Source organism: Magnolia sinica, chromosome 10, assembly GCF_029962835.1.
Source record: "Magnolia sinica isolate HGM2019 chromosome 10, MsV1, whole genome shotgun sequence".
In the NCBI taxonomy this organism is placed as follows: Eukaryota; Viridiplantae; Streptophyta; class Magnoliopsida; order Magnoliales; family Magnoliaceae; genus Magnolia; species Magnolia sinica.
Genome location: NC_080582.1, coordinates 32,301,523 through 32,328,871, shown reverse-complemented (window position 1 = coordinate 32,328,871; position 27,349 = coordinate 32,301,523). Strand labels below are relative to the sequence as shown.

At 38.7% G+C, this 27,349-nt stretch overlaps 1 protein-coding gene and 1 long non-coding RNA gene across 9 annotated transcripts in view; both read left to right on the top strand.

Annotated features, from left to right (window-relative positions):
- Positions 1 to 329: 329 nt before the first annotated feature.
- LOC131258268 (uncharacterized) overlaps positions 330 to 27,349 on the top strand; it is a 42,353-nt gene continuing 15,333 nt past the window's right edge. For 5 of the 8 annotated variants that reach the window (XR_009178034.1, XM_058259472.1, XM_058259471.1 and 2 more), the window contains exons 1-2: positions 330 to 821; positions 1,547 to 1,594. Coding sequence is in view for 6 of the 8 variants with exons in the window: in XM_058259472.1 (XP_058115455.1) it covers positions 681 to 821; positions 1,547 to 1,594 (189 nt within the window). In the remaining 2 variants the exon portion in view is untranslated. Of the gene's footprint in view, positions 822 to 1,546; positions 1,595 to 27,349 lie in introns of those variants that run through there. The other 3 variants (XM_058259473.1, XM_058259475.1, XM_058259474.1) reach the window with 2 other exon arrangements.
- Positions 24,509 to 25,074, top strand: LOC131258269 (uncharacterized). Its single transcript, XR_009178036.1, has 2 exons — positions 24,509 to 24,563; positions 24,634 to 25,074. It is a non-coding gene; the product is annotated as an uncharacterized LOC131258269 (long non-coding RNA).

Below are 27,349 nucleotides of genomic sequence, written 5' to 3'. Positions count from 1 at the left end.
CGGTGGGATGGTGTGGGCTCACCTAAGTAGGTTGACTCAAATGAGAAAGATCGTCGAGAAAGGCAAACAAACACAAAAGACTTTTAAGATGCTTCCACCTTCTCTGTCGTTGGTGGAGCCCACGATCTCAACAGCTCGGATCACAAAGGTGGGGCCCACATGTACTAAGGGCACATGATATTATATAGTCCCGCGAACTACTGAACGGGCTCGCAAAAAGGTCAGCCTCAGCGGCTTAGAGAGAGACTAAAGAGGGATTAAGGATCCTCTGCTGCCCGAACGAGCGTAAACCCCTTTGCCCGACCTGCCCGACCTGCCCGTCTTGCGCTACCAAGTACCCCTTTTCTTTGCCGTCTGGCGTTGTCTAAAAAAAACCCCATTTCGTCCCCTCTCTCTCAGATCGCGAAATCCTGTCGATTCTCTCTTCTCTCTCATGATCTGACATCCAATTCCATCAATCTCCGGCCAATCGATCTCCTCTCCACCCTCTCTGCGAAGGAATTAGGGTTTCGGACCTGAGGGTTTTCGATTGGATCTAGGGTTTCTGCTGGGCGGATTACCGTCGTGCAAAGGCCTCGTTTATGTAGCGGATTGGAATAAATCACGTCGGGATTGATGTTTCTCATGCGAAGCGAAGGCGATGGGATCAGAATCGGTGGCGAAGATGCAAGGCTATTATTATGCATGGGCGGGAAGTTGAGGAGAGCAAACGTAGGTGGCACATGCGGCCGGGGCCCGCTACCGCGTCGACGCCAGTAGCTTCTCCTGCCGATTCTCCTTCTGTTTCGTCCGCCACTGTCACCGCTGATTCGTTCTGCAAGGTGCTCCCTCCCTCTCTGTCTCTAGTTTCTCATAATCGCCAGTTCATTCTGTGGATATATGTATGTTGTATTGATTTCCGTTTCTTCGTGTTTCGTTTGGTACTTTTGGCTTGCAGTCTCATGAATTAGTGACGATGGGTTGAATTCATCCTTCAAGATTCAATTCCTTTGGTTATCTGTGTTTCATTTCTTTATCTTACATTTGGGCAGAAAACGGAAACTTGATATACAAATGATTAGTTTTTAAATATATTTGCTATTTTTTAAAATTTTGGGTTTTTGTTTTTTGGTTAGATTGGATGCAAATTATGAGCGCAGGTTAGCAATGTGCAGTTTTTAACGTCTCGTGCGAGCTATGTAGTTTGAATTTCAGAATTTCAGAAAGTCCATATGCACCTCTATGCGATTGTAAAGTGTCAGCCTAGCATGTATGTGGGATGCCCAAACTGTGCATCCAGTGGGCCACACTATTCGATGACCTGGAACGACAATTACATGTTGTATGCGTAACTGTTGGAATTTTTTTTAAATTGTCCATTTTTTGTACATGTCTGGCCCGCCTGATGATTTGACCAGTATGACTTTAAAGTTAGATCATCTGTACAGTGGATCCACATGATGTGCAGCTCAGATGTCTGCACACATATCGGTGCATGTGGGCTTAGCAGAATTCGAGATTTCTTCCTCTTCTTTTGTTAATCTGATTTTTTTTGGTGGATCCAAAGGTTGGATATGAGCGCAGTTCATCAATAACGGGTTCTTCAAAATATGAGGTGAATTGCTGTTTGGGAATTTTCACTCTTTATGCGGTGTTTCTATGTGCAGGATTTGTTGGGTTTTCTCTGGCTCATTTTGTGGTTGTTATATTTGTAGTTTAGTAATTTGGGCATTGGCAGCTCCCGCTGTACATCCTTAATGATTTGTTGAGAGGTTGTGAGGGATTGTACCCAGTATCAAACTAGAACTTTGTGTCTTGTCATGGCGAAATGGAAAATGGGAAGTCTGTTAAATTGTATATTATCATGGGTGGCAATTGAAATGTAGTGGGTACTTATTTGGTTCAAGAGATAAATTTCCGTAGATCTCCTTTGGTAATAGATTTCCACCTGGTCTTACCCTGATATTCATGCAATGTACTGATCTCTGTTGAAACGATTTTTTTTTTTTTTTTTCCTTATAAAGATTCTAAAGGATGGATCCCTATAATTTTGGTGTTTGCATCTGTTTGCCTAATGGTGAATGTCAAGGTGCATCCTTTTTCCATAATAAAAATCAAACAATACTTTGATTGGCTGCTATACAACTCTTGAGTTTTTGTCTTGGCAGCATTATGCGATTGCTAGAAGATGAAAGCTTTAACGTTTTGGCAGAGTGTGATAGATGGTACACATATTCTTAGAAATTACTTAGAATTGCATACATGGAAATCAGAATACAAGTAATTTAAATGAAACCATCCAAATTCTGGATATCTGGTTCTATATATCATGAGCCAAAAGATTACTTATTTGATTACCTTACTGCTGACCCCAATTATTAGGGATAAGACCTAGATGATGATGATGATGATTTGATTACTTGATCATCAGATTGGTGGATGTTTACCTAAAATTGGAAAAAAATACAATGGTTGGATTTGAGAAAATAAGTGTCCGTGAATAAGTGGTTAACATTATTCAACCAATCTGATTTTCGGATGGTAACTTCACGATGTTGAGTTTCAAAATCTAGTTGGTTTAATTTGGGTTAATGTGTCCCACTTGTACCATGTCTAAGGGCCTGTGTATCAAGTGCCATACACAGCCAGCGTATTGAATAACACTCCTGCTTGAACTGTGTTTGTTAGTTTTGGTTGTGGAGTCCTGGTGCAACATAGGATTTACAAAATTTCAGGGCCCAAACAGTTAAATGTAAGTTGAATAAAATCTTCAGAGGGAGACTACTGAATGATATTAAAGAAGAGCTCCTATCGAGTAATATTAAAGAATGTAGTAATGCAAAGAGCTGTTTGCGAAGTTACATAAAACAATTCAAGGCCTCTGAGGAACCAACACAACATAATAATATTCTTCCATGGTAGGTCTGTCGAGGTAAATGTAGGTCCAAGCCCAGCCCAGGTGGTGACTGGCCAAAATAGATGGCGCGCCCGCTGTGCATGTACCATGGCCCATCCAATCGTAAACTGGGTTATGGAATTGCAAAAGAAAAATCATCCGATACCTACACACATGTAATATATGATATATTACAAAATGTTCTTGGAAGCACCAAACAGGCTTGGCTTTTAGATGCAACCAAAGCTTGGCTTAATCAATAAACCGGCTTGAATTTTAGGCCCAGGACCAGTCCGCCCTGGTCCTGGTTCTCAAGCTTGATAGCCAGCCCTAGTCCATCCCAAAGCGGGCAAGGCTTCAAAGTGTAATGGGCCAGCCCAGCTCATTGACAGCTTTAACCTCAGGGTCATTAGAAGAGTAGCCAAGCATCTCTACCTCAATAACTTGGAATCCAAACTATATGGAAGTCAAGAACAACTTTGACAATTGTACATTGTAACTTTTAAATGTGGTTAGCGGGTGCATTAAATTAATGTGTCGTTAATGTTGATTCTTTATCAGTTAACTGTGGTACTGTGAATTTTATGTTGATTCAACATTATGATGAGGAATTATATGATATGTGGGCGCATCTTTATGCAATATCATGATCTATCAATTATGAGAAGTGGGGCCTGTGGTTTGATAATCCAAACTGCTGGTCTGTTGAGTCACACCATGGATGCAGCATACTCCAGAAGTCCCCCAGATAGAAGATCTGATGACCCATATTAGGACCTTCAAATGAATGCGGATTGCCTGTTGTATTTATCTTTGTAACGTTCTGTATGCAGGCCACAAATCAAAATGTTAAGACTGCTATATCGATGAGGTTTTTCAGGGATGGCTCGTCAATGGTTGACACAACAGACCACGGGCCCCACTTACGCAGAATTGAGAACCTGAGCATGCTGTGCAAAAATGCACAGTATCGTGTTATTTCTTCTGTAATAGGACCTGATAATGAAGAGGCTGTTTATGTTAGCGTATGAAACTATACAAGTTCATATGCTGCATATCCCGGTTAGTGTAGTAGATAGTTAAACAACGGGGACTGCAACTGTATGTGGTGGTTTGAGCTTGACCTCTATGTAATGGGCCAGGCATCTTGAGCATGAAAGTTCCACTCATGACGACATCGCTCTTCACCTTGTGTGTATATAATTTAAGATAACTGATCACATAAAGCCAGAAGTATGCTAGCTTGTTGTCCAGCCTCATCTTTCCCACTAACGTGCCACTTGCGTAGTAGATCAGGTCCATGCAATTGGCAGGACCAACCATGAAGATCACCTGAAACCAAAATTAGTCTGGTCCTTCCATCAGGTGGTCACAACTTTATCTTGAGTAAGACCATCAGTTGTCCATTGATTCAAATGCTGTGGCGCGCGTGATGAGAGGACGACTGATTTTTCTGCCAGATGATCTTCATGGTGGGGCCTACTATTTTCATGGTACGCGTTTCCTCCACAAGTGGTATATTGACAGGACAAATGTTGCTAGATGACAAGTTAGCATATTTCCAGGTGTATGTGGTCAGTTCCCATTATTTAAACACCGTGTTTAAATTATCTTATAAAGTTGTTCCATGGTATTTTAGTTAGCAGATAGCCTGTTTCACCTTTTGTCATTATGATCGAGTAAAAATAAAGAGATTTAAAAAAAAAAAAATAAAAAATTTTCCGGTTGCAATTCCCTTTTTTGTAGGTGAAATTGCTGGTTTTCTCGTTGAGGCATCAAGCTGATGCTGGTTTTTTTTTTGGTTGATATTTACTCTTTTTTCCCCCTTTTGACACTGTTAAGAGGCAGTTTCAACATTGAGTAGTTGAGAAATGCTGTTTTTACTGAGAATTGGCTCTCTTTTCTAAATTGCACTTGAGCTGGTTCCCATCTACTTCAAGCTACCTTCCGCCATGAGTCTCTATCATTGCCATGCCTCCAACCCATATAGCATCATAAGGACTTATATTTTCAAAAATCTTCTTCTTGGTTCCTGTATTGCTAATAAGTTACATGATTTAACTCCGATTGATGAGTTAATTTGTGTGAATTGATTCGGTTTCCATCGCTAGAGAATCCTTAATCGTCCTTGAAAATTTTAACATTCTGGAGTGACTATCACTAACCTTATAATCTGCAATAGGAAATACTCTCTCTCTCTCTCTCTCTCTCTCTCTCTCTCTCTCCCCTCTTTTATTTCTTTTCCTTTTTGTTGATTGTGTTGTTTGTAGTGATGTTTTAGGATTATATGTTTTTCTTGTCGCTCTTTTTCTTCTCTCTTCTTTTGTCCTTTTTCTTCCCCGGGGCCTATTAGGGTTCTGTTTGCTCTTGGTTTTGTAAGTCTCTGTTTTGTTTTACCTTTATAGATATCTTAAAAGTCTCATAATCTTGTGTAGATTCATGAGAGAATTTTCTTGTTAGTTCATCTCCAGGAAAAAAAGGCACAGGGTAGCTAAAAAGAAACGAATTTATGCAACATATTTATTGTATTTTATCAAGAGAAATGTAGAATCCTTATGGTATCACAACCAAGGTGTGCCAAATTGGTTACGTAACGGCTTGGTGTGTTACTGGATCAAAATGACCCCTCTTGAAAAGACGAACTGTATCGGCCATACCAAAGGGGTTGATTGCTTATGCAATTGCATAATTGCATAAGTGATTGCTCAACCCCCTTTGCTTTTTTTATTTTTATTTTTTGAAAAAGGGAAAAAATCCTAAAAAATTATGGAAAACTGTCTAATTATTACCAAGGGGGTTGATCACTTATGCAATTGCATAATTGCATAAGTGATTGCTCAACCCCTTTTGCTTCTTCTTCTTCTTCTTTTGAAAAAAAGGGGAAAAATCCTAAAAAATTATGAAAAACTGTCTAATTATTACCAAGGGGGTTGATCCATAAGTGATCGCTCAACCCCCTTTCCTTTTTTTTTTTTCTTTTTTTTTTTCTTTGTTTTTTCTTGTTTTCGAAAAAGGGAAAAAAATCCTTAAAAAAATGAAAAACTGTCTAATTATTACACAAGTGATTTGATTTGATTATTTTTAATTTATTTTTTATTTACCTTTTTCATTATAGTTTGTTACAATACATGATTATATTTTAATCTAAATGACTATTAAACCATCTATAACAATCAACAAGTTAACTAACAACTTATTAAAAACTACAACCATAGAAATTTTATTGATGAGTTGATGTATAAATACATGATTATATTTACATCTAAATGACTATTGCACCATCTATAACAATCAACTAACAACTTGTTAAAAACTACAAAAAGAGAAAATTTATTGATTAGTTGATGTAGAAATACATTGTACAAGGTACAAACTACAAACTAAAACAATAAAAAAAACTATAAAGTTACAAATACAATTACAATTTACAAACTACAAATTAGTTAACTTATAAATTCAAAATAGGTTATAATAATATTAACATATTGATCCCTAATCTATTGTGGCGCATGATCACCAACACCATCATTGTCATCATCGTTGTCATCAGAGCCATCTCATCTCCTTCTTCGACATACACTTGATCTTTTTCTATTTCTTTGTCATTGGTTCACTCTAGTTGTTTATCTACATCTAATGGTTGATCTTGATCATCTTCTTCTTTATCTCCTCATTCTTGCCTACCTCTTCGCCTTGATTGCTATTAGGCCTTGTGCTCATTCCTCTTTGTTGCCTTTGTCTTGAATAACCTTATCTAGGTGCCAATCCATATGTGACATCTTTTGCTTGGGCTCATGTTAGGTCACTACTTGCAAAGGTTGGGTCCTTTGTCTTTACAAGCCACTTTGTTGGCCTCCAAATCATTTAGACAGATGGGATCATATAAACTGGGCTTTTCTTACCTAGCTTTGAATTGTTCTTGCAACTTTCGGTTGTATTTGATGAAGACCAGGTCATTTAGCTTCTTTTGTTTAAGACGATTCCCTTTTTGGGTGTGAATCTATCTAACATTTCAATTGAAAGTGATCTCTTCAAAAAGTTTCAATTGAAAGTGAATTAGTGATTCCTATCATATACATATAAGTTTTAATATTCACTCCAAGGCCCCGTTTGTTAAATCTGAAGTCTAAAGACCGAATCTGAAATCTGAAGCCAGAATTTGAAATCTTATGCCTGAATCTGAAATTTGAAGTAAAAAAACTTGTTTGGTAATTATGGCTGAAGTCTGAAAATTAAATACTGGATTTGAAACAACTTGTTTGTTAAAAAACATCTTAAATGTTTGAAATATGTTAATTTGACACATTTATCCCTTTCTCCAGTTTGAAAATGTTTTACATTATAAAGAAGTTATTTTTTATTAAATGAAAATAAAATCATTATATTTAATTCAAATAAATTAAAATACTTAATAGAAAACTAAAATATTATTATTCATAAGGCCCTCAATTCCTCTTAGCAGGAAGATTGTCACTATGTGTCGTGGAGCGTTGAGCACCAGTAGCAACAAAACCTTCAAATAAGGCCCACCTTGATGTATGTGACCCCAAAAAGGGTTTCAATGGTAGATGTTCAATTCCTCGCTGCCTTTTGCAGTGTGGTCCACTTGATAGTTCGATGTCTTATTTTTCGTCTCAAGCCTTAATATGAGCTCGCCAAATGGATGGACAGTTTAGATATAGCACATACCTCATGATAGGACCCACAGAACTTGCTGACGTCAATGCAACAACTATATAGCTGGTTTGAGGTACCCCAGCCAATCTGCATTCCTGTTTTTTGTGGTGGGGTCAACCACATATTTCGATCTGCCTCATTCTTTAACTCATGCCCCAAAATTAAATCTCCAAATAAATGGATGGTGTAGATAAAGCACATACATCATAGTGAGGGCCACATACATCACAGTGGGCCCACATAACTTGGTGACGTCACTTCGGTAGCGAATCTCGCTATTCAACCTGTCAGTAGCTAATCCGCGTCCAAAAAACAGTGGGGAGATTGATGCCTACCGTTGAAACCTTCCTAATGCTCACCGTGATTTTTATTTGAAATCCAACCTGTTCACAAGTTAACATAGACATGAAAGAGGGGAAAAAAAAAAAAAAAACAAATATCAGCATGATCAAAAACTTTTATAGCTTTGGATTTGACTCATTCCTTCAATATTTACCTAAAATTATATTTCTAAATAAAATCCGAAGCCTGAATCTGAAATCTAAAGATAGTTCACCCTCACTATAATCCCACTAAAAAACTAAAATATCATCATAAGGCCCTCAATTCCTTGTAGCGGGAAGATTGTCACTGTGTTGTATAGGATTGAACACCAGTAGCAACAAAACCTTCAAATAAGGCCCACCTTATATTTATATGCTATTCGAACCGTTTATAAGGTCATTCCCAATTGGATGAAGTGAAAACATATTGATCCAAAACTTCTGTGGCCTATTTAAATTTATTTTCCATCCAATATGTTCATAAGGTCACAAATACTTGTATGAAGAGGAAAAAAAAATCATATTGATCCAAAACTTCTGTGACCCCAAAAAGGGTTTCAATGGTAGAGGTTCAATCCCCCGCTGCTTTTTGCAGCTTATCTTTCATCTCAAGCTTTAATACGAGCTCACCAAATGGATGGATGGTTTGGATATAACACATACCTCATGATGGGACCCACAGAACTTGCTGACGTCAATACAACAACTATATGGCTGGTGTGAGGTACATCAACCAATCCGCATCCTACTTGGACGCGGATTAGCTACTGACAGGTTGAATAGCGAGATTGGCTAATGAAGTGACGTCATCAAGTTCCATGGGCCCACTATGATGTATGTGCTTTATCTACACCGTCCATCTATTTGGAGATTTAATTTTAGAGCATGAGTTAAAGAATGAGGCAGATCCAAATATGTAGTTGACCCCACCACAAAAAACAGTGGCGAGATTGATGCCTACCATTGAAACCTTCCTAAGGCTCACCGTGATTTTTATTTGAAATCCAACTTGTTCACAAGTTAACACAGACATGAAAGAATGGAAAAAACAAATATCAGCTTGATCAAAAACTTTGGTGGCCTATTTAAGTTTTTAATGATGGGCGTCACTCTCCTCACTGTTTTCTGTGGTGAAGTCCACTGGAGCTTGGGATTTGACTCATTCTTTGATCTTTACCTAAAATTATATTTCCAAATGGATGGACAACGCGGATACAAAAAATACATCATGATGGGCCCACATAACTTGGTGACGTAACTTCACTAAGTGAGTCTCGCTACTCAACCCGTCAGTATCCAATCCGCGTTTGCGGAAACAGATTGGCTACTCCCCTGCCACCAGTTGATGGCTGATGGTCGGTGCTATGTGGGCCCCACCATGATGTATGTGTTTCATCCATGCCGTCCATCTATGTTTCTAGATCTACCAAAAATGAGGTATATCCCTATCTCAAGTGGACTACAATACAGGAAAACATTGAATGAACGTCGACCAATAAAAACTTTTTGGGGGCCATAAAAATTTTGGATCAAGCTGATCTTTGGTTTTTTCCATTCATCTAGGTCTATATGACCTAATCAATAGATTGGATGTCAAATAAACAGTACATTGGGCCTTAAGAGAATTTTAATGGTGGATATCCAATCACTATTGTTTTCCCGTGGTATGGCCCACCTGAGATTTATATTCCTCTCATTTTTGGTATCAAACTCTAAAATGATCTTTAAAAATGGATGAAACACATACATCATGGTGGGGCATAAAGAAGTTTCATAGTTAACAGTTGATTTTGCATTGCACAAATAATTTAAAGATAAGAAATTGCCATAGCAACTTGAATAGGGGTAATTTTGGAAGCAAAAATTTTTGTTTAATGAAAAATTCACCAAGCGCATTCCGCATTCACCATTAAGCCAGACTCATATCATGGAAAGAATTCAGTGAAAAACCACTTACGCTTTCCTTCTTCCGCGTTAACGGCGCATTAACAAACACCACTAAACACGGAACATTTTCCCAATTCCACATTAAGTGCAAAAATTCAGCATTAACAAACAGGCCCTAAGTATGAATACAACTTTTAAGGAGTGAATTGAAAAAATTTCTGACTCAAATGTAATCCAGTTGCGTTCGCAACCGCTTGTAGAACATGTAAGTCTAAGCATTTTCATGGCCAACTTCTTAATGCTGGATCCTACCTGTTCGGCTCTACTCTGTACATTGACCACCAGTTAGCTGTGCAAACAATAGTTAAATTAAGTTAGACTTGGTAGATTGTAAGAAATTATTTCTAAGTTAGCGTAACTCGCTAAGACGTTCATACTTTGAAATTTCATATTTTATACCTAATTACTATAACTCGTGAGAAAATCCCCACACCCTTCACGTGGAAGTCCAATAAGGGCTTGTTTGATTGGTTATAATTCCTTGTAGTCAATTGTAAATAGGTAATAATTATTTACATTTGTATTTTTTGGAAATGTATGATGTGTGAAAGAAATTTCGAATTACATAACGTTAGGTGCCATCAATGTTGTCATATCGCATATGCGATCGCACAATCACATATGAGGTCGCATATAAATAATTTTTAATTTTTTTTCGAAAAAGTTAAAAATCAGAAAATAGGGGAAAAATAAGAAAAAATGAAAAATAATATAAGAAAGTAGGGGGAACTTTCATAACTAATTTTATATGTTTAAAATACATTTGAGTGAAATAAAGCCAATTAAACAATGAATTAAACATCAAGTCATCAATATTCGACAATATAGTTAACAAATATCAATTCACAGTTAGTAAGTAAACAAAATAAAGAAGCTATTTATTTATTATTGATTGTAGAAAATGGAAATATAATTTACAAGTCAATAAGTCATACACTAATATTCCAATGGTTTTATTAATGCCTTTATTCTAATCGGTCTTCTTTCACCAAGGCTCATTATTCCAACTGGTTGACACTATAAAGCTTCTAAGCTCAGTTTATTTATTTATTTATTTTTTACATACAATCTTTGCAGTGTTAAAAAGGCTGTTGCAAATAATGTAATGGCGGGACGAAGCAAATTACAGCCAATGTCTTTTCTCATGTGAGAGAGTAGAAGGCCATGCTTATACATAAACACAATTATTCTTCTAGCCCTAGCAAGCACTTCAATGTATCACTTAACTTTTTTTTGAGAATTTTTTGTTTAATGTATCACTTAATTTCATCTTCTAACATTAAATCTATACAATGTGCTGCACATGCAGTCCAAAATAAATTTTGTATTTTCCTCATAAGAAGGTGATGGATGGCTATAGAGGAGGCTGCGATGTCAGTGATAATTTGGATAACATATTCATCTCTTATCTCCTCAGCTACACTATTTAATAATTTAAATAAATATTCGGTTGTGTGGGAATGGGTTGATGCATACATGGAGTTCAAAAACAGTCCCAGTTGGACAATTAGCGAGAAAATTAATGATTATCCGACTGGATCTATTGGTTCATCAATCGGCCTTTAATGTACATCCATATATTTTCTATGCCTCTTTGTATTTAGCGATAAAGTTTACAGTAAATGCAACCTCAATTTTGAGGCAAGTATCCTGCTCTTCATGATATGAAGGTGGTGTAAGTTCAGGTCTAAATTGACTTATTGCGTTAACCATAATTTTGAAGCTTTTCAATATAATGGTGTTGAATGCAACACCGTCTTGGTATAACTATTTAGCAATGTTAAAAAAGTGCACCAAACTGTTGTTTTTGTATTTTTATTGTTATATCAGTTTTCAAGTGTTATTTGAGCAGATCCTTCTTTACCCAATTGGTCAACCACATCCTTGGGATGTGGTCTACATCACCTATGCATTGGCCCATGCCCATGAGATCTTTTGTGTGTTGGTGGTTTATATCGTCTTGTGAACTTAGTTGTGGCATCATCAACTTCAACAACATCAACATCTATACCAATATTCTTATAAGCTTCACGTTCCATGAATTCTTCTCTAAGTATCGAACTATTGTGCTTTTTTCAAGCATGTTTGTTCATGTACTCCGTGATTTTCTTGATGATTGATCTTTTGCTTGATGTTTGTTCATGGGGGGATCTTTTGCTTGATGATTGATCTCCTCTTATTGATCTTTTGCTTCTTCAACTTGTAGTGAGGGTGAAACGTAGTAGTGAAACTTTTTTCTAGTGGGATGATTGCCACCTAAATTGGCAACATTATTCATCCGAATTTAATTGTCAAATGCTTAGGGATGTGCATTAGTGGGATGAGTGCCAAATGCTTGGGGGGAAATGCTTTGGGATATTTTGGTGGAAAAAATTTGACATGTAAAATATTGATTTTGCATGTCCCTGGCCTTGCTTGTTGCCAGCCTGCTGGTGATATATACATCATATTTCCTGATATGTACTTTTTACCTAGGTTGAAATGTTTATGAGACAAGTTACCTTGTTTGAAATGCATACATGTGTTTATGAGACAAAAAATGCATAGTACGGGAGCAACATGTAACAACAGCCTTCAGGATTATTTGCACACTAAGTTTCCTTCAAGGCGTTGCTGTTATGTTATTCACATGAACTAGTCTCTGCCACCACATGAAATGTCCAAGTTAAATCTTGAGGTCAGTTCCAAGGGTATTCCAGGTCTGGCTAGGATCAGGGATGTCACTAGATAGGTCCGAGGAAGAATCTGTTGTGTTTATGCTAGCCCAATTGGAATGGTTGACTCAATGAGGGAGGTCGGGCCTCTTGGAAGGGCATGCGTGAGCTTATCCGTTTGCATTCCCCCCCTTTAATAATTGAAGGGGATTTGGGTAATGTAATTGGATGGGCAGCATCTTCAGTTGAATACCCATGGCGCTTAATCCGTTGATGGGGCAAACTAGGGAGGTGAAGGGGGACTGTGTTGGTACATCATTTGCTCATGCAAGTAGGTATGTAAATTATGTAGTGGATGATTTAGTCCGATTTTCGAAGTATCGATATCACTACAAGTTTTGATGGCTGGGGAGAAACAATATTGATATCTCTGATAATTGGAAATGCGGGGAAACATGTGGAAAACTGTGGAATTTTTCAGTGAAACTTCAGGAGTTGTTAAAATACACTTATTTACATATTTAGGAATAAAAAATTGCAAAAAGAATGTATACATAATAAGTCTCCATTTAACTGGTGCCTAAAAGCATGTGTTGTTGTAAGAAATTGGTCCAACCATCCCATCTATCGATCTAAACATCCATCCAACCATCCAACCATTCATACAAATATCCATCAATATTTTAGAATATCGACAACACGATATTTTGTCGAGAAATCGTCGACAATTGGAAAGGAAACGAAAGACTACGGTCTCAATATTGCTCATGTTGCAATGACGATAATATTGTGATATTATTGTTGACAATTTGAATATTGCATGCAACCATGTGCTCATAAAAAAATTGAAATGATTTTTATTTTTTTTTATTTTTTTATAAACGAATTTTTGGCGATATCAATGCATTTGTGATATTATCAAAATATCGCCAATACACTAGCGATACAAGTGACTCCTGGAATCTACATAGTCGAAAATATTGACAATATCGATACATTGGCTATACATCATTGGAATTTCTAATACCAGTGTTATCGGTATCACTACTAATGTTATTAATATCAACGAGCTGGAGATACATATAATATTGGAGAAATTTCGATAATATCGGGGATACTCCGAACAATGATTTGGTCATAGAGTGGCCATTTCTCCTAAGTTTGATGTAAATTTTCTTTTGTTCTTTTAGTGATATTTAATCTTATAAGAACTATTGCCTCTATTATAACATTTCACTTTCTAGTACAAAATGATGCAAACAATTTTTCCATCATTTCCAAGGAGGATCTAATGTGTGCAAATATGTCATGTTATGTTAATCGCCTAATCATGTGTCTCACAATCTATTATCAAAATTTCTGATCTTTTTTATTTCATTTTTTCCCCCCTGATTTGTTAAAGGATTTTTCTTAATGTGAACTCTTTTTCTTCTATTTGCAGCATACTGCGTTTGTGTTCTCAATTCATAATAAAAATCATTTTGGAGCACTAAAGCTCCAATGTACATGCTCTGACATTCATATTGAAAACCTCACTGACAATTGATGTGAGAGATGTCTAACACTAAGGGGCCTTTTGGATTGACATCTACTTCGTGAAGTTCAATTGCTTAATTCATGAAGTGATGGGGACATCCCGCGCACGCCGTCCACACGTGCACGCACACACCCCCCCTACACTCGTACGCTAGAAGGAGGAGAGCCCCACCGTCGATCTGGATGACGATGGTGGGGCCCTTCTAGCGAAAAGACGATGTCCAAGGAGGGCCTCCTAGCTAGAAGACGAAGTTTTGATTCAAAAGAGTGGGCCCGTTAGTCAAGAAAAGCCCATCACGGGATCTCATGATCGTGGCCCACTAGTCAGATTGATTTCATATTTTAGGTTTTGCTTATTGTTCTTATTTAGAACATCATGAACGCTTTAGATTTCTTTGTTTGGTTTTAATTTTAGTTTACTTCATTGCCAAGTAATAGGTTGCGCACATGGCACGAGTTTTGGGGTATAGGGTTTTCTTATAAGTAGGCAGCCTTTATAGTTCTTTTGAGTCATTGAAGATTAATAAAAATTCTGCATTTTCTTACTCTCTGAATTGTGAAACCTAATTGGGTGCGAAGCCCTCCCTTCATCGAATGGTTAACTACCGTGGTGCGAAGCCACATCTATCCCGATTCGCCTCCATTTATCGCCATCTCTACTACCCATCTTCTACTATCCCTTTTTCTCATCTCACCCCATCACCTACACTTCGAATCAATCATCTATTACAACAATTCTCCTCCCCACGGCAGAATTTCAGAATCTGGCCCTACAGGATGGCTGAAACTTAGGCAGAGCACCATGCACAAACCGTACGTGCGTCTGGGTCATTGTTGTTGTCCACGCGTGCGGTACTTTTTTGATTCATCTCTCTCCTCTCTTTCACTCCGCTTTCACCCCATATCCCTAAACCTAACCCTAAGTTACTCAAATCTCCAATTTTATGCCCCTTTTCTTACCTTAGGGTGAATTAGAATTTCTAAATCCCTTGGATTAGGGATTGATTACTATGCATGTGTGGATGATTATTTCTTATCTTTGAATATCGTTTGGTTCATAATTTTTATTGATCCAGCCCTATCATGTGTAGGCCTGGACCCGCATAGATTCCCCTTAATTGGACGTTTGGACTTTCATGTGGGATATGGAATTTGTGTAATTGTTTCTGAACTAACGTGATCTTAAGCCTGAATTTTGCATATCATATTTAATTTTCATGTCCTACATTAAATTTGGTATCAAAGCCTAGGGTTCTTGTAGGGGAATTTATTACATGTTTAGGGTTTGGTTGTTTATGTCCATTACACATCAATTCTCATCATTTATGGCTGTTTAGAGGTCCATAAACCCTGATATAAGCTACTGAAATTTTCTGTTATCCCCTTATTTGAATTATTTTAGAACTTAGTTTTCTATTTTTAGGTTTAGAAACTTTCCTTTTATGTTTTTTTTAGAAACTAATTTTTTAGAAACTTTCTTAATATATTTTTAGAAACTAATTTCCTTTCCTTTTTCTTTTTTAGAAACTAGTTTACTTTCCTTTTTCTTTTTTAGAAACTAACTTACTTTCTATTTTTAGAAACTTTCCTTTTTCGGTTTTAGAAACTAGGTTGCTTTTCTTTAGAAACTTTCCTAATTTGTTTTTTTTTTTTTTAGAAACTTTCCTAACCCGTTTTAAAAACTTTCCTTTTTCGTTTTTAGAAACTACGTTGTTTCTTAAACACCCCCCCCCCCTCTTATATTTTGACAACTATATTGTTGAATTTTGGTTGGCGCCCTACACTAAACATGGAACAATTGCAAGAGTCACTAAACAAGCTGTCCCAGAGAGTTGGAGTTTATGATTAAGCGCTTAGAAATGGACCAATGCTTCGAACAACTTGATGTACGCATTACCTGACTAAAAACCATCGCCAGGACAAACCCCACCATTGGGGTAGATGTCCAATCTCAGGCAGGTGGCCTGGAGGATAGACCAATGAATGGAGTTGGTCAAGGAATCAATTGTGGGTGTGCACCCGTGTACCCACCCCATGAGAGACATCAAGACCACTATTTTGAGGGGTATAACATGTGCGGCCTTGTGGCTGGAGAGAGTGCACCAGAGGCTAGTGTAGAGTTACCCACTGAGGCCATTCCGGTAATGGATGAGTTACATAATATCTTTCCTGATGATTTACTGGATGAGTCTCCCCCAGGAGGGATATAGAACACACCAAAACATGGGACACCGTAATACCTACAGCCGAGTTTACGTTGAAAAGTTCTGCTGATAGGTCCACAGGTCTAAGTCCTCGTGAAGTCGTTACTGGTTATAAACCTAGGAAACCTATTGATCTTGTCCCTATGTCACTGTCCCATAGGCTGTCAAAGTCCGCAGAGTCTTTTGCGCATCACATTCATTTATGGCATCAAGAAATTAGGCAGAAGATCATGACTAGTAATGAACATTGCACATTTTTTGCAGACCAGCATAAACGTTTCAAAGGATTCGATATTGGGGATTCTGTGATGGTCCGCATCAGCCTCGAGCGGTACCCTCCGAGGGCCGTTCGTAAGTTACACGCGCGTAGCGCTGGACCCTTTAAAATTATAAAATGAAACGGTCTTAATGTGTACGAGATAGATCTTCTACCTTCCATAGGAATTAGTTTCACATTCGATGTAGAGGATTTAGTTACTTTTCAGGGGATTACTGATACTTTGTCGGGCCCTTCGCCCACCCATTCTGATTCCCCATATTTATCCCTTGAACCATGGCCCATTCCCGACCCATTTTTCCAGCCTTTACCTCCCATACCTACACTTCCCGACCCATTTTTTCAGCCTTTACGTCCCATACCTACCCATCCCGACCCATTTTCCCAGCCTCTACCTCCCATACCTACGCTTCCCAACCCATTTTTTCAGCCTCTACGTCCCATAACTACCCGTCCTGACCCATTTTCCCAGCCACTACCTCCCATACCTACCCGTCCTGACCCATCTTCCCAGCCTCTACATACCATACCTATCCTTCCCGACTCATTTTCTCAGCCTCTACCTCCCATGCCTAACCTTTACACACCCAAAAAAGGAAATCGAGGATATCTTGGACTATTAGATAGTTTCAACGTCGGACGGTGGGTTTTAGAAGTACCTGGTCAAGTGGAAGTCACGTCCAACTTCAACCAATACGTGGCTCGCTGAGGAGCTTCAGAGACTTGATCCTTACATCTCGGAGCAGTTCAGGAGTTTTATTTCACTAGTGGCGAAATCTTCGTAGCTGGAGAGAATTGATGGGGACATCCCGCGCACGCCGTCCACACGTGCACACCCCCCCTACGCTTGTACGCCAGAAGAAGGAGGGCCCCACCGTCGATCTGGATCGATGACGACGTCCAGGGAGGGCCTCCTAACTAGAAGACGAAGTTTTGATTCAAAAGAGCGGGCCCGTTAGTCAAGAAAAGCTCATCATGGGATTTCATGATCGTGGCCCACTAGTCAGATTGATTTCATATTTTAGGTTTTGCTTATTGTTATTATTTAGAACATCATGAACGCTTTAGATTTTTTGGTTTGATTTTTATTTTAGTTTACTTCATCGCAAGTAATAGGTTGCGCACATGGCGCGAGTTTTGGGGTATAGGGTTTTCCTATAAATAGGCACCCCTTGTAGTTCTTTTGATTCATTGAAGATTAATAAAAATTCTGCATTTTCTTACTCTTTGAGTTGTGAAGCCTAATTGGGTGCGAAGCCCTTCCTTTATCGAAGGATTAACTACCGTAGTGCGAAGCCACATCTATCTCGATTCGCCTCCATCCATCGCCATCTCTACTACTCATCTTCTACTATCTCTTCTTCTTATCTCACCCCATCACCTACACTTCGAATCAATCATCTATTGCAGCAATTCTTCTTCCCACAGCAAAATTTCAGAATCTGGCCTTCAGGAAGTCTGAAACTTCGGCGGAGCACCATGCACAAACCGTATATCGGATTGAGCTGAGATTTAGAAGTTTTGGAGTCCATTCCTGGTCGACCAGGGTCAAGGTGGCCTTTTTCTAACTAGTGGGCCCCACACATGTGCGGCCGGGATCACATGCACGTGCGTCTGGGTCATTGTTGTTGTCCACGCGTGCGGTACTTCTCTGATTCATCTCTCTCCTCTCTTTCACTCCGCTTTCACCCAAAATCCCTAAACCTAACCCTAAATTACTCAAATCTCCAATTTTATGCCCCTTTTCTTACCTTAGGGTTCCCCGAATTGGAATTTCTAAATCTCTTGGATTAGGGACTGATTACTATGCATGTATGGATGATTATTTTTTATCTTTGAGTATCGTTTGGTTCATAATTTTTATTGATCCAGCCCTATCATGTGTAGGCCTGGACTCGCATAGATTCCCCTTAATTGAATGTTTGGACTTTCATGTGGGATATGGAATTTGTGTAATTGTTTCTGAACTAACGTGATCTTAAGCCTGAAATCTCACATATCATATTTGATTTTCATGTCCTGCATCATGAAGTTTGCCAAAGATCTGTTCGGGCAACTATTGTTATCTAGTGCCTGAATTAGCCAATTAGCAAGAGGACCCATATTCATGAAGTGAGAGAACGTAAATAACAGATGAAATTTCTCAATTCATGAAATGGCCAATTGCATCAGGGAAGGGATCTTGAGCTCAACCATCTGTTTTACTGAGAATTGATTGGATTGGGATTGAAGTGATTCTTGAGAAGCAATGAGTAATCAAATGTAAGGTTGATAGGATGGGCCTCTATTATTATTATTTATTGGTAATCTGAAATTTATTAAGAAGAGAAAATAAGGAAAAAAAAGGAGGAACAGGGCACGCAATGGGAATGCACAAAAGCGAAGAAAAGAATGAAACAAAAGCAAAACAAAAATGGAGGCGCACATATAAGAGAGGAAGAAACAAATCCTACCTTGGGTGTTGAATGAGGAGGCTGCATCTTTCAAAAAAAGAACAAAAGAAAAGAAGAGGAAACTGGTTTTTGTAGCTCCCAATTTAGCTAGCCCTTCAGTTTCATCATTGCTTTCTCTAGGGACATACAAGAAAGTCACTAAATGCCTCTGATTACACAGGTTCAAAGCTTCCTCTATCTCCATGGATAGTGATCTGATCGGGGCTAGGTGATTGCATTGTGGCTATCCCCTTCAATAATAACCAGGACGAAATTAAAATCACCAAAAACCTTTATTGCTTGTAGCAACACTGCAGCTTCAGTAAAATTGGAACATATGATTCCAGGGGGACCTGAGAAATCAACAGTACTGTAGCATTGCTGGTGCGGACCATGCCTCACGCCAAATCCAGGATTGAGTTGGACTGTTGGACTGTCAATTTGGACAACCACTGAGTGGATGGTTTAGATCACCCAATCAAAGAGATTCTTAAAGGAAATGAGAAATTGAATGGAAGTGGTGAGTTAATTGAATGTGAATGGTGAGTAAATGTAAATATGTTTTTTCTGATTGTGAACCACTAGATTGTTCGTGATATGGACAATGCTTTGTTCGTTATATCACACCCTAGGTTTTCTAAAGGCATCATATCAATGAAAAAATGATTCCAATCACAGGAACAAGAGAGAACTGTTTTTATTCAAAATAACTATTATAACTACTCATAAAAGAGCCTGTACATGTTTACATGATGCTTTAAATTATTTCTAATCCAAACCATTTATTTAATAAAAAAAAATATGAAGGCAAATAATTTGAATACTGTCACAACCATACATGCTTTCTTTAAGTTGTCCATACTCAAAATGACATTGACGTTGCATGATCATGGGCTCGTTTGAAAGCTAAGTTAATACTATCAAAAGGACCAATTTTGTGTCATTGTTTGATACCCTGAAAGCTAGCTCACCAAATAGGTGACAAATATTAAAGTGAAACTTGTTCAACTGACTCAGCTTACTCCTAATGTAACAACTAACTTCTGCCCTCTAATTTGGTTGCACAGTAGAACTGCTGATCTCCATGAGATCATTTTTGATCCTCGAAACTGTTCAAATCTTCAATAATGATGGTTGGATGGTCAAGATCCTTGACTAGGACACTGTCCTAGGATGGTCTTGATCTTTGATCGGCCAGCTTGTTTGGCTTGCATCAAGTCTGCTATTGTTGTCATCATCATCATCTAAGCTTTATCCCAATTAATTGTGGTTGGCTAGAGCATTCACCAAAAAAAATAAATTGTGGTAATGTGATTGGCTAGAGGATTCCTCTTCCCACTATTCCACTATCTCAAGGGCCATATTCTCAATTAAACCACTGGTCATAAAATCTCCAGCAGTATTCAATGTTTACCGGGTGATACTGTCGACATTGCACATCACTGATGGGATATAGGGGAAATAGAAAATACCCTGTTATCCCTCAATGTATTGCACACATAATGTGGTGTTTAGCGGCATATATTGCAGCATATTGCGCAGTCACCTTTATAATACTCCCTTGTATCAGTGACATGGTCGATATGTTTCATCGATACACTGTGTGCATGAGTGACCTTTTGAGGAAAAAGATCCCATTTCTCCCAATTTTTTTTGGGGTAATTGTTCGTAGCTGCATTTAGGCAACTTCGACAAATCTTGTTTTGGGTGGGAAAGTCACAATCTGATAGTGGAAATGGGTTGGAAGTTCGAACCCATTTGTCCATGCAAATTTTTTTTTTTTAATTTCATCTTTTTTTTTTTCCCTGGCCTAAATTCATGCCTCATCTGTAAATTATGAAGGAACAAGTTGCAAATCCATATCTAAGCAAGACTTTTAATGCACTGACATGGATTTGAGGTTAAGTTTGTTCGAGTTTAAATGTGGAAAACAGAACATATTGGGCTAAAAAATGTTTCATTTTCACCTATTTAAAATGCAAGTAGAGTGTGTAAAAATTATACTTATAGTTCAATCTACAGATTATCCACACTTCTTTTATTTTTGGGAAAGATTAAAAATACATTTTAAAATGAAAATCAACCAAAATTGACTGAAATATATTTGTGTGTGTGTGTGTGTTGACGAGGTAGGTTGATCTATAAATTGGCGAGTCTTTTATGTTTTTTCGATGTATCATGTATTCTGTGTTTTATTGCTAGTATTGTCTGATATTTGAATGATATGAACTCTCTTTCGATATAATAGTTGCATGACTTTTGTTCAACAACGCATAGTTTTGGCCCTATACAATGGAAATCTAATATGCTTGTTTTTGTGTGTGTTGTGTGTGTGTGTGTGTGTGTGTGTGTGTGTGTGTGTGATGTTGATCTGCAATATATTGGTTATCAATGTCATCCCCAATCTAGTCTGGCGTTAACAAAGGCATGTAATTGGGGCTGGAACAACGTAGATATGGAGGGCAAGGGACAGCACCCCTTACATATGATAATTTGAAGAGCAATGGCATAATGAATGAAGTACAGTGAGGAAGCAAACTGTTTCGAGAGGGGGGAGACCAATTCCCAACAAACTTCTATATTGTGGGACCAACTTGAGTTTAAATCAACAACCATACAGTGGAGTCCTTCACCTCAAACTGCTGTCGGAGATGTTGTCTAAGGATTGAATCTGAACTGTATCATAATTTCGTGATGATCATGTAATTTAAATGATAACAATGCAACTACCATTGTCTGAAGCGCAGAAAAATAATGTGCAGTCATGTTCAATTCAATTAGAGGCTTGACTAGAGGTGATTGCAGCAATATCTGAGCTAACTTCTCAAACTATGCTAAATGGGATTGTTTGAGACGAAAGCCTGATATGGAGGATGAAGCATGGCAGGAGGTTGCTTGAGTGCATGTACATCTCTTGAGTCAAATAACCATGAAGGAACACTTTTTTTTTTTTTTTAAAAGAAGGTAATGACAAATTTATTAAAAGGGCATAGATATGCTATTTTTGCAGAAACTGAAAAAGGAAAGACCTAGACGAAGAGACAAAGGGAAAATCAGCAAGTGCCTTTATACTACAGGTCCATCCCATTACATCCAATTTTGCCGTCATGTAAATTTCCTCCTGATGACACCTTTGATCTTGTGAGCATCGATTGTTCCTCTCTCCCCATAATTCCCAAAGACCTGCTTGAAGTGAAAGTTGCCAAATCAGCTTACCTTTTTGACTGCCACCACCTATGTCAAGCTAAAAGGAAGCTATTAATAAACCCTGGCATAACACCTAACAGATTTGAGTATATTATAAACCGTTCCAAAACCTTTCTTTCATAGTGAAGAAAGAGGTGGTCAATTGACTCTGCATTTTGCTTTCTATCACACAAATATTGGTAATCACCATATTTCTTTTTTGAAGATTGTTGACAGTTAGCACTTTTTTACTTTCGTCCGACCACACAAAATCTGCTGCCTTGGGAGGGGCTTCATAAGACAACACAAAAGTAGTCTGGGCATTGAGATCTCCCTGACCTTGCAATTATATCTATCTATAGAATAAGTTGATAGAGAACTCATCTGATTTATCCTAATTCCATACCAATGTATCTGAATTACCCAAAGTGATCTGAAAGCTTTGGAGCGTAGACAGTAGTTGAATGAACTCTTCGCTTCCTCATTCGTGAGATTCCTGCAGCATGGAGGGGACCATTCCACTATGCTACCTGACTCTTGAGTGGCACCAGAAAATGGGAATATATTCCCTTCTAGGGAGAGAGTTACGCAGAGCCCTATCACCACACCTTACATCCTCCCAGAAATGGATCCGTGATCCATCACCCATTGAAAAGCCCACCACATTCTTGAATTTGTTGGCTAACCTGGCCACTGCCTTCCACAGTGCTAATGTCTTGTGTGATGATGGACCTAACTCTATGCTTTCTAGTGATCACCTCTCTATAAACTTCCCTGCTCCGTCCCAAATATCCAGAACCATTTTCCCAACAAAGCTGGATTCGTAGATTTTAGCTCCCTAATACCTCCTCTTCCGTTGTGTGGCTTGCATACCTCTTCCCACTTTATTAGATGGAATTTATGCTTTTCGTTCGCCCCTTTACACAGGAAATCATGCCTTAATTTGTTAAAACTTTCTTCATATCTAGCTGAAAAAATTATCACTGTTTGCTAGTTGCAACAACTATGAGATCAGAGCACAAACTGAAGTCATCTTTGCTAAGAAGGGCAAATATCCCTTTAAAATTGACCGACTAGCCCATCCTTTCGAAGCCCCTAGTAACCAAATGGGCTACTGCCCAATGATATATCAGGGTGATCCTTCACCTTGTAAGTCACCTACAACCGATAATTGTCTTCTCCTTCAAAAAGGGTAACCACATGCCAGATATGCATTGGCCCAAGGTCTGGATCTCTTCATCCATAACTTGTTGCCAGTGTGGGATATCAAAAGCCTCTTTATAACTGCTTTTCTCATGAAATTAATGTAATAATGTGGAAACTAAGTATCTTGTGGAGGGAAATAGGAAGGATGGTATATGGTTATACTGGATAATCGATTAGGATAGGAAACATGAAAATGATCAAGGAAGACAAAAAGTGAATGTGGGATTGGGTAGAGATTTAGGCAAATAAGGAAAAAATGGATAATGTATGGAATCAAAAGATGAAAAAATAATTATAGACGTGAATATTATGGGAACGATGGGCATGTAAGGAAAATAATGAAACACCGTTATGGAGGGAGACATGTCATAGATTTGTAGTTGGTAGAGCAGGGATCATCATAATGACAATATCGTTTTATGCTCCGTCTTGTGGGCCCAAAAAGTTAGTTTGATGAGCTAAAAGCTTGGTATGTTCATACGTTGGCAAGAGAAGAAACATGTGTAGTTAAACACATGGAGCTCAAAATTGAGGTCAACATAGTGCAAAAAGCTCAAAGGGGAGCTGGGGCGATGTGGAAAAGTAGTCGGTAGTGATGGCAGTCGGGGAGCACAGGTTTGTTATGAATTTGTAATTTTGAAGAAACATGGAGTGGTGGGCAGATCTGATCACCATGTTTCGATGGCAAGAGGGATGCGGTGGATTTGGGAAGCCCTAGTACATCTTGGTAGGCTCGTTGGAGTGACCTTTCGTGATTGTGATGAGGACTGTAGTAACTCTATTTTAGTTTGTTGAAGAGAGAGGCTTAGAAGGGAAATCTCCGAAGTGCCCGAGGGGGACCATAGAGCTGGTTAGCTTAGGAGTAGTGTAAGTCTCAAAAGAAGGGAGTTCTAAGAGAGGTGATAGAACATGAAGAAGGGCTAGATCAACGAACCAATGAAGTTGATAAGCTAGAATGTCTACAGTTTGGGTTGTAAAAGGGAGCTCATATTCGGAAAATGAGAAGGCTTCGTAAGGCTCAGTTATTGGTGCTGCAAGAAAGTAAGCTCTAAACCTCGTAATGAGAAGACTTTTTGTCGTGCGATTGAAAGAGGCTTCTTCATGCTTCATGAGGGTTTTTATAGCAGTTTATTGTCCATTCCTTTCGAAGAGACCGGTCGAAGCTATGCCGTGTTGGAGGTGACTTTAATGTGGTGCTGCAAGAAAGTAAGCTCTAAACCTCGTAATGAGAAGACTATTTGTCGGTGTGATTGAAAGAGGCTTCTTCATGCTTCATGAGGGTTTTTATAGTAGTTTATTGTCCATTCCTTTCGAAGAGACCGGTTGGAGCTATGCCGCGTTGGAGGTGACTTTAATGTGGTGTATTGGTTGTTTGGAAAGTATGGAGGGGGAAAGATTACAAAGAATATGATAGATTTTTCGGGATGGCTCTACCAGAACGAGGACTTACCAATGGGCTTAATACGTGGTTTAATGGTTAAGAGAAGGCAATGATGTCAAAATTAGACAAATTTTTGGTCTCTCTGGATTGGTTTGAGCATTTTCCTACGATAATGCAAAGGGGTCTTCTAAGGTTGATGTTCAAATGGTTAGATATTATTAGAGACGGATGAGGAGAATTGGGGGTTGCACCCTTTTCATTTTGAGTTGATGTGGCTAGAAATGGAGGGATTTAGGGAACTAGTTAAAAAGTGGTGGGAATCTTTCGAAGTGGAAGGGCTTTGTAGCATTTAAATTATTAAAAAAAAGAAAAAAGATATTTTGGTCTCTCTGGATTGGCTTGAGCATTTTCCTACGATAATGCAAAGGGGTCTTCTAAGGCCGATGTTCAAATGGTTAGATATTATTAGAGACGGATGAGGAGAATTGGGGGTTGCACCCTTTTCATTTTGAGTTGATGTGGCTAGAAATGGAGGGATTTAGGGAACTAGTTAAAAAGTGGTGGGAATCTTTCGAAGTGGAAGGGCTTTGTAGGGTTTAAATTATTAAAAAAAAGAAAAAAGAAAAAAAGAGATTGCTTAAGAAAAAAAAAAGGAATGAAGGGTTGAGGTGTGGAAAAAATGGAAACAGGACGCTGATGCGATTTGCATTAGGTTCAATGGCTTGACATAAAGGAGGGAGGGGAATTAACTAAGGAAGATAGGGTGGCTAGGGAATCTCTTATGAGGGAGTATAACAAGCGGCTCAATGCAGAGGAAATAAAATGGTATTAGAGGTCAAGAGCGATGTGGCTAAAAGAAGGTGATAAGAATACCAAGTTCTTTCATGGGATTGCCAGTGCGCGAGCTAGGTCGAATAGGATCAAAAGTGTGAAGGTGAATGATAATCGAATAGAAAGAAAAGGAGTGAGTCTGTGAGGTCATAGGTAACTACTACAAGGACTTGTTATCATGTGAGGGGCGAGCAAGACCGCATTTAGATAATTTACCATTCAATCGTGTATTAAGGGCAAGTAGAGAAGCTAGAAAGATCAGTTTTAAAAAGCGAAATCAAGGCAACAGTTGATGATCTTTGCTATGAAGCACCGGGGCTGGATGGTTTCCCCTGGCTTTCTTTCAGGAATTTTGGGAAGTGTTAGGAGGGGACATGAATGATTTTATCATGGAATTCTTTGAAGTGGGCTGTTTAACTTCATAATTGTACTCTTTTATTGCCATTATCCATAGGAAGGTGTAGAGGGTCTGTAGCACTTCAGGCCAATAAGTTTGATAGGGAGCCCCTTTAAGATTCCTTCAAAGATCTTGGCTACGAGATTTAGGGGGGTTCCTTCTAGTATTATTTGGAAAGCGCAAAATGCCTTTATCGAAGGAAGAGAGATTGTGGACCGTGCCTCGGTGGCATATGAGTGCATTGATGGTTGCCATAGGAAAGGGAAAAAGGGGTTGTTTGTAAGTTGGACATCGAAAAGGCTTATGATCGAGTGGATTGGGATTTCTTGGATTGTATGTTGGAAAGGGTGGGGTGTAGGGTTCGATTGTGAAGAGTGGGGTTATTTTTTATTTGTAATGCGGAGGAAGAAAAAGTGGATAACTTACGGAAAATTGTTAAATGTTATGATGTGGTGTTAGGATTGAGAGGTAACGCCTCAAAAAGTGAATTGTTGGGAATTCAAATATCTAAGGAGCTGGATCACCTCACTGGGGTTTTTTTTTTTTTTTTTTTTGTGAAATAGGCTTATTTCCTTCAACTTACCTTGGTATTTCCCTTTGTATTGGTAAGCCATCAAAGCACCTTTGGGGCAAGGTAATAGAGAAAGCCGAAATGAAGTTGTCAACCAAGAAGAGCCGCTACATGCTTCTCGGTGGGAGATTAACCTTGATTAAAGCTGCTATGTGAAACATGCCAATTTACTTCATGTGTTTTTTCAAGTGCTCCAAAGTGGTGGAGTGCGTGGACTAGTTAAGGAGAGATTTCTTATGGCAAGGAGCTATTGAAAATAGAACCTCTCATTTGTTAAAATGGGAAGTATGTAAGCCGATTGGAGGAGGGTAGTTTGTGGAGGAAAATGGTAGTCTCAAAATATGGTGTTAGGGCAGGGGTTGGGGAATGAAAGGCTCATTCCTTTATAGGGTTTTGGGATTTGGAAGGCAGTTGAAGAGGTGGGGACCAAATTCATGGAGGGAGCGAGATTTGCAGTTGGCAACGAGGAGAGGGTTTGCATTTGGGATGACATCTGGATGGGCGAGAGTTTTCTCCGTGCTGAGTTTCCTAGGCCAGCAGGTCTTGCAACAGAGGGCGAAATCAGTGGGGCTAGAAGCTTCTTCAAAATCGACATGGAAACCGTGGTCCCCCATTTGTGGAAGAGAGATGGTTGAGTTCCTGAGGTTATCGGAAAGGCTTTATGGTGTCTTATTCTTTCTTGGGGAGAATTACGTTTTGGTGTGGAGTCTCGATAAGTTGAGCAGATTCTCTGTTCGGTCTTTTTACAAGCTCCTCACTTAAAAGGGTTTGGTCTCGGCTAAGGTTCCTTTAGCGTTTGTTTGGAGTTATGTGAGTGCCCCCAAAGGCTGCGATGTTCACTTGGTTGGTGAA